We start from the raw sequence: 8,436 nt of genomic DNA, 5'->3' as shown, positions 1-8,436 counted from the left end.
AAGTCTGAAGAGTATCTGCACTTGTTATTTTGTATAAGTGAAAATTATTAATAAATGTTTACAGTACTGTCCCCAGGAAGCGACGGCTCTTCGGGATGCGTATATTTTGGTCATCCTTGTCCTCAGTTGTCTGTACAGTTCTTCTTAGGATAAACATTGAGGAGCAATTGGCTTCCAAGGAAGAGAAGCAGAGCATGAAAACAAAATCTCAATTTTGAATGATCATTTGAGCCCTTTTGAGAAGATAAAATTTCATTCTGAAAGCATAAGAAATTATTGACTATGATTGCATGAAATGCAGCGGCATGGTATGGATGGGGTTAAGTTAATTTTATATTTTTAGTCATAACATTGTAATCTCATAAATCTAAACTTGAATACTCATTTTCACCTCTAAAAAATAACTATAGTGAATCTTTCGTTTATGTAATATCAAATATTTAAGTGTTATGCATATAAATATTAACCAGCATGCACAATGCGAAGGAATGACCCGTCCTTCGCTACAATACGCAATGTCGAATGTATGATAAGTTGTGTTCTTGAGCGGACTTTTATATCTAAAGTCAATACTTTCCAATAATGTGCTAGCCCTGCTCTGTTAAAATATATCATAATTACAAGGTTTTGAATGTGAAGTTATTAAAATATGTAAAAACTATTTCCTATTCATAATTTGTTAAAATGTATTTATGGGATGATTGTTTTCTGAAATTCAAATCATATGATGGCTCTAAAATGACATGCTAGAAATATTAAGAGAAAATGGGCACTAGAAAGAGAGTTTGGGGTGTCAATTCATTTAATGGCACATGTGATTTTATTTATGCAATAAACGTGGCTATGATGATATATAGAGGCAGTACCTTTATTCAACACTTTCAACGGTCAATAAATAGTTGGTGTGGTCATAAAAAAAAAGTGAATGCGCTCGTGAAAAAGTGAAAAAAAAAATGGTAGGCTGAGATTCCTGCTAAACGTATTAATGAAAGGGGTGTTTACATATATACCACATAATTCTAATGTGTTTACATCTATTATAACAAAATTTTATTTTATTTTTTATATTATAGCACCCTAGTCTTCCATATCACATCAAATATATCATTATTTTAACATTAAAAATAAATAAAAAATTATACCTTTTTCATAGGCATGTATGTTTTTGTGTTATATATGTAAATAAATAAAAATTGAGTGGCATGTGTGTAAACCTTCTTTGATAAAAATGTTGGAAGTTATTAAAAATAATCATTGATAATTCATGTACTTTAACGTTCAAAATGTCTGCATATACAAAAATAAACAAATATATTTGTAACAAAGGCAATTTGTCACTGTTTTTATTAACAAAACTTTTGTTAGGATGAGAAACATTTCTGAATCTTTCACCTTTTAGATTGCAAGTGGCCTTCTATATTCTGCCAACGTGAACAGCTAAACTCTTTCAAACGAAGCTTAAAGCCCCATTTAGGGCAGCTTGTTCGGTTGTGCGTTTTCAAAACGTACTCTGTTTGGGAAAGCCGCATTTTGCCAGCTTTTAAAAAAAAAACTACATTTTAAAACGGTTAAAATTAGCATTTTCACATCATTTTTAGCTAGATGTGATAACAACTTTTTAGCTGCAGTCCGCAACTTTTTAAACAGTAGATTATTTTTCAACCTGCCCCAAACATACCCTAAATCTAAATCACAGTTGTATAGAACTGACCAGTAGCCTTTTCTTTTAAATTAAATAATTACAATTAAAAAAAAAAGAAAAAGAGAAAAACAATTAAATCACTGTCCTATAACTTCAATTATAAGTCAGATTAAAAATATCCAACATTCTATTGTGTTAAACTAAAATATTACATAATAAATAAATTAAAATATTATATTATATCATTACAATATTACATAAACTATATTAAAACAATTTTATTATTTAATATTTCCTCAGTTTTAACTTCCATTCGACCCAGTTAAACGTATGCAAATTTATGAAGGCACGCATCAACGACCATGCTCTGTATGGCCAGATTCAGTTCAATTTCAACAACCATACCACATAAAATTAATGAAGATCATATTTGCACGAGCATGAATAGTACAGTAAAATTACATACAATTATAAAGACCTAATTTTCTTTTTTAAGGGGTCCACAATAGAAATAATTGTATAAATGGAAAGAATGAGATTTTATAATAGTTCTAAGGTGCAATGAGGCAAACAATCAGGCAGAAAAAGGCGTTTTGTCATGATTTCAATATATGAAACTGAACACTATGTTTACAGAACAATGAGAACCTCTAGGAAGAGCAGCATGAGCTCTTTTGGTTGCTAACAGGTTGTCCGCGGATTTGAACTGTCGGCGGTCTTGCGCTGTTCATGGTTGGCTGACTCGCCATCCTGAAACAAAACCACCAAGAAGAAATAAAATAGGAGTTTTTTATTTAGATGTGGTAAAGGTAAGTAAAGATGGGGATATTTACATACATACCATCCAATTCCTATGCAGTTACATATCTAGCAGCTAAACTTTACTTTTTTTTCATGCATAGGTAAGGCGGTGTGTATGTAAATACATAGGGATTTAGTGGTATGTATGTACATATTTGAAAAGATGGTAGCTGACCTGTTCTTGATATCTGCAGCCATGGCCATGAAAGCCTGTTCAACATTAGTAGCATTCTTGGCGCTGGTCTCCATGAATGGTATTCCAATCTCATCAGCAAAAGCCTAAAGTTCATTCAAATAAAAAAGATATGTCTGAACTTTTTTAGGAGAAAAAAAAAAGAACAATTAGGCCTTAATGAGTCGTAGGCTTAAATAGTATAATGCAGTCTCTTTGTTCTCATTTTAATAGAGATTCATTAAAAGTAAGGGGCATTTACATACATACCACAAAATTCTTATGTATTTACACATCTAATACCCAAACTTTCATATTTTAATGCCTAACACTCGTATCTTTAATAACACATAAAAAATACCACTATCACTTATTTTTATAAGTGGAATACACATCCTCAAGCATAGGTTTATTACACCAAAGTGGTATGCATGTAAATATAAAAGCTCAGATATTAGATATGTAAATACATAAGAATTATGTTGTGTGCACGTAAATTTCCCTAAAAGTAATGGCATAGAAAACTGACAATTTTACTCGAGTAGGGAGCAATCAAAACTGGGGTATTATGCATTCAAAAGTTCAATGTCAAATACAGCCTAATAATAATATAGAAGATTTACATACACACCACTCAATTCCTGTGTATTTACATATCTAACACCTAAAATTCAATTTTTACACACATACCACCTTACCTATGCATGAAAAGATATATTTCACTTTTTAGAAGTTAAAATGTTGGTATTTTGATGTGATATAGAAGATTTCGGAACTATAAATGTCAAAAGTTAGGTGTTACATCTGTAAATACATAACTATCGAGTGGTATGCATGTGAATGCCCATAATAATATTTAGTATTTCTGGGATTACCTTTGCTGTCTCGTAAGATACAACTTTATTTGCAGTAAGATCACATTTGTTTCCAACAAGAAGCTTGTTAACGTTGTCACTAGCATAGCGGTCAATTTCATTCAACCATTGCTTGACATTGTTGAAGCTTTCCTGGTCCGTTACATCATAAACGACCTGATAGAACCATTAAGATGATTCGGCGTTTAATTTTCTAATGGTAAAAGGATTTAAACAGTTCTAATAAAGGAAGTGAAAGCCAGGAAGTGCATACGATTATCCCATGCGCACCACGATAGTAGCTACTGGTAATTGTCCTGAAGCGTTCTTGCCCGGCAGTGTCCCACTGTTGCAAAATTGTGTGAAACACCTCATTTGTGGAAATCATATATCAAAATAAAATAAATCACAAAGCGCTCAAAACTAAAATTCTAGCAGAAGTGCATGAATTATGCACAGAATTCAGATATGGGTAAACGAAGCAATGCGCTTTTTCATCAAGAAAATGGGCATTTAAATACATAACACCTAATTCCTATGTATTTACATATCCAACACATAAACTCACTTTTTTGCATTTATACCACCCAAATCTTTCATATCACTTCAAAGATACCAGTACATCAACTTTTAAAAGTGAAATAAACATTTTCATACAAAGGTAAAATGACATATATAAAAACTGAAGTTCGGGTGTTAGATATGCAAATACATAGGAATTAAGTAGTATGTATATAAATCTTACCAAAAAAAGATCTCAAGGAAAAGCTCTAGTTAATAGCCTCGTTCAAAGCTAAAAGAGAGAGAGAGAAAAAGATCTCAAGGAAAAGCTCTAGTTAATAGCCTTGTTCAAAGCTAAAAGAGAGAGAAAAAAAAAAAGAAATTCCCCATATAGTAACAAATGAATTATATAAGTCAACACTTGAAGATAATCCAACTGTTTTGAACCTTCAGTAATGTAGAAAACTTTATTTCCACAAACATGAAAGTACTGTTAAATAACATAATGATAACTGGAGGATTATAAAAATATTGACCAATCCCTACTATTTGACTGCTCTACTATCCTATAGAAGTTGCTTTATGAATTCGTAACAATTTCATCACTTGTTGGGAAAATAAATAAATAATAGCGTGCTTTCAGCCAACACAAAGATCATATACTTGTAAAATTTTATGTAACTCACAATCTGAAGTTTAATAGTCTTTCCATCTTGCTCGACAGTGCGTATTTTCTGCATACAAATGAAAAACATGATTATTTACTGGAACTAAATCTAATGCACGGTCCACAAGAGTAAATAAATAGCCTTACAAAATCGACTCCAATGGTACTGATGTAACTCTCCAGATAAGAATCATCCTACAACAAAGAAATCAATTAGGATTGTTTACAAGAAGAAAATATTGTAACACAAATAAAGCAGCCCTATCACGCAGATTATTGAGATTTGGGACGATGGCCCCTATGAAAGAAGAACGGTAATAACCAATATTGCACGTTAACAACTAAAAGTGATAATATTGCCTCCTCCCATCAATCAAAATCCAGACAAAAGCCCGATCTAAAGGCATTACAAGACATGAATCTTATGATGAAATAACTATAAAATTCCAGTAGCCCAGAATCAAAACAATTTAAAGATATCAAACCTTGGTCATTCGTAGAAAAACAGATGGCAATCTAAATAATAGCTGAGAAAGAGTAAAGATAAAAATGTATGGAGAAATCAAAGTCACCAAACTATTAAGGGATAGAATTCCTTGCAGACAAAGCACATAAAAAATTGATGCCAGTGCTCTACGGCTTAGTTGGGAAAAACCTGAGCATTCTATTCATACGAGCAAAACTTGAAATAGAAACTCGAAGAAGAATTATGCAAAAGTGTTTATTTAGCTGCGAGCAGGAATAAGTTAGGAGAAAGAGCAAAAAAAATTTAACCTGTTCTGGTGTATCAACAAATACAAGCATACGGAATTACAGCTAAACAAGAATTTTTTAAATTAATCTCAGACAATAAAGGATCCTACATCCTAAAAGGATTCATCATTTGGATCAACTGCAACTTCATTCTACATTTCAATGCATAGAATAATTCTAGCTTTCACACAAGGAAGTCACAATCAATAACATTTGATCAAGGCTGAGAAAATCAAAAAGAAGAAATTCAAACCATATCATCAAAAGAAAGATATGGAGAATAATGATTATAGAAAGTATAATTATTGTAAGAATATTTGGAGTGGGTGCTAGCTAGCTTAGTAGATAAAGACCTTGGATGTTAGAAGCTGCGGTGAAGATCCATCCACCTATATTAAATGTGTAACTTCATACTCACCTTTCTCAGGAATAAGAGAACCAAAAAGGATGATCATTTTTTACGTAAGAGACATTAAATTGAAGAGTCCCACTTAATGCCGAACTCATGAAGATCAAACTTGCTTCTTACAATATGGAGGTGATCTGTCAGCAAACATTTTTGTAAAATTATCTGTAAGTTGGTTTTCTAAAAAAATCAGAAGAAAACCTACCAATCTCACTCTTCATCTTCCAAACCCGCTTCCGTAAAATCGAAGAAATGTTAAAAGAAAAGAGAATCAAGTCCATTTGCTTCTCTAGGGTATATTTCCAAAAACTGATATCCTTGGCCATTTTGAAAGACGGGTTGTCTATTTATTAATAGAAAAGTACTAAAATAATAAGCCTTATAAGAAAATTTTCAATCATCCAATCACCATACATCTCAACAGGCTTCCTCTTTATCTTCTACTATAAAACTTAGTTAAAGATTCTCAAAATAACACAATTAACTCTAACAGCATCTTGTTTCCTCTTTAAAGCTTGATCATGAACACTAGACTTCCGACAACTTTTCTAAGAGAATGAAAGGGAGTAGAAGAGTCTCGAGCAACCTTAAAGGTAAGACGATGGACAAGTATCATCTTTAATGTCCTTTTTGCTTCAAAATTAGAGACAAACTACAGAAGAAATTTATCAAGAATCCATCATGAATTGCTCCAATAAAAAACACATTTAGAGATGCATATCTGTAATGTAATTGGATCAGTACACCTTCAAAATTTTCTAGACTCGTTATGAGTAAAAGACATCTGCCTGATAAATTTATTATCATGCATTTGAAAAATATATCAAATTTACGGACAAAGTTAATCTAACAAATATTCAAAGAAGAAAAATATTTGGTCGTCTTTCATCAAAAACTTCTCATTAGGTAAAGTATTATTCATAATTATGAGAGAAGTCTATACATGACAAGAGTAATAGCTTGCAATGCACTTAACCCAAATTTCCTGCTTAATATTCTTAACATAAAGCATGCTTTGAATTGTCCTAAAGATGCACAATTTTTTTTTTCTTTTAGAAACACCATTTTCGTTTTAATTTATTAGAATTTAAAACAAGTTGTGGAGGTCTGTAGGTTGAGCAAGGGAGAGAGCCGAGCTGAGGGCACGGAAGGAAAAACTAGCCGAAACGCAGATCTAATGCGCGGCCGTGGGGTCGATCCCGCGGCCGTGGAGTCGATCCCGCGGCCGCGTAAAACGCACTTCGAATGCTGGAAACAAACACTATGGGTCTTTTCAAAACCCAGCCTGCACTTATAAACTGCCCCAAACGGGGCCTAAGCCATATATTATGTCAGATGGGACTTGGGAGTTCTTATTGGCAACAAATCGTCATGGAGCACGGACCCACTGTAAGATGTTATTTATGTCCTTGAAAAATGCCACAAGTTTCATCCAAATTTGAAATCTAAGGTTCAAGTGAATAAGGATGGCTCTAACCTCACTGCTCTGAACATTTTAGTTCCATCTGCGGAGGATACTACCATACATGAGGTATATATTGCCCCTAAGGAACCCCCCCATGACACTATTGTTACCATGACACTACCCCATGACACTATTGTTATTGTTACTGCGAGTGATGTGATGTTGACACCTTCAAACCCCATAGGAAACAATACTGATAGATTATTACCTACAAATGATAGTGTTCAGACTGACAATCAGAAGAGTATCGTAGCTCCACTTCTTCAGGAAGTTTCCGGTGTAGAGGCAACTCATGCTTCACATATACTAGAACCTATTGTGGGTACTACCTGCACATCTCCAGCACACTTTAGACCAAGATCAGGTGAGCCAATCTTCGGAAGAGGAATGACAGGACTATTCCAGGAGGAAGAAGAAGAATGAGGACCAACTCCAGCTGGGGAACATATTGGAATTTGGTTGCTCTCTAGCCACTTGATACTATGTATTTTTCTGTATCTAATTAAGTATATAATGTACACACACACACACACAAGCCGGCTCGAGCTTGGCTCAATAAGCGGCTCATACATACATACATACATACATACATACATACAAGCCGGCTCGAGCTTGGCTCAATAAGCGGCTCATTAATTGAGCTAATAAGCCAAGCTCAAATTAGTCTCGACTCAACTCCTTAGCACGTGAGCTAGCTTGTTTAAAAAATATTAGTATAAAATATATTCGATAAATACTATATTTGAATATTTTTTCTTTAAAAGTATTAAAATATTTAAAAATAATATTTTGTATTTTATATTAAGTGATTTCTTATTATATATCTCCTAATTGCTCATTCTATATATAATTTTATTATATCACTACCATAAATTAATATTATTATCTAGCACCAGTGCACCGGATCTCATCAGAACTTCGCAGTTAAGCGTGCTTGGGCGAGAGTAGTACTAGGATGGGTGACCTCCTGGGAAGTCCTCGTGTTGCACCCCTCCATTTAACACTGCATGAATCCTTTTGATCATTGTGTAAGTGCTAGGGCGTCCCCTGGAAGCGACGCGCTGTATAGCCTGAATACAGTGAAAAGTGTGCAAGGGTCGCTACACCGGCGCCCGGGTGTAGTGTTAAATAAGCAAGGGTTCCCACATTACGGACGAATGCGGGTAAAGAAGTTA

General features: G+C 33.6%; 1 protein-coding gene across 1 annotated transcript in view; it reads right to left on the bottom strand.

The window, feature by feature from the left end:
* Window positions 1-2,194: 2,194 nt before the first annotated feature.
* LOC110020250 (GTP-binding protein YPTM2) overlaps window positions 2,195-8,436 on the bottom strand; it is a 17,249-nt gene continuing 11,007 nt past the window's right edge. The window contains exons 3-8 of the mRNA XM_020718280.1: window positions 4,785-4,832; window positions 4,657-4,704; window positions 3,744-3,815; window positions 3,491-3,646; window positions 2,619-2,722; window positions 2,195-2,392 (exon numbers count right to left, since the gene is read on the bottom strand). Of these exons, the coding sequence (XP_020573939.1) occupies window positions 2,293-2,392; window positions 2,619-2,722; window positions 3,491-3,646; window positions 3,744-3,815; window positions 4,657-4,704; window positions 4,785-4,832 (528 nt within the window). The 3' untranslated portion in view covers window positions 2,195-2,292. The remainder of the gene's footprint in view (window positions 2,393-2,618; window positions 2,723-3,490; window positions 3,647-3,743; window positions 3,816-4,656; window positions 4,705-4,784; window positions 4,833-8,436) is intronic.

The sequence above is a fragment of the Phalaenopsis equestris genome, unplaced genomic scaffold (genome assembly GCF_001263595.1).
Source record: "Phalaenopsis equestris unplaced genomic scaffold, ASM126359v1 Scaffold000094, whole genome shotgun sequence".
Lineage (NCBI taxonomy): Eukaryota > Viridiplantae > Streptophyta > Magnoliopsida > Asparagales > Orchidaceae > Phalaenopsis > Phalaenopsis equestris.
Note: the sequence above shows the minus strand (reverse complement) of the source record. Positions and strands in the feature narration are given on the sequence as shown.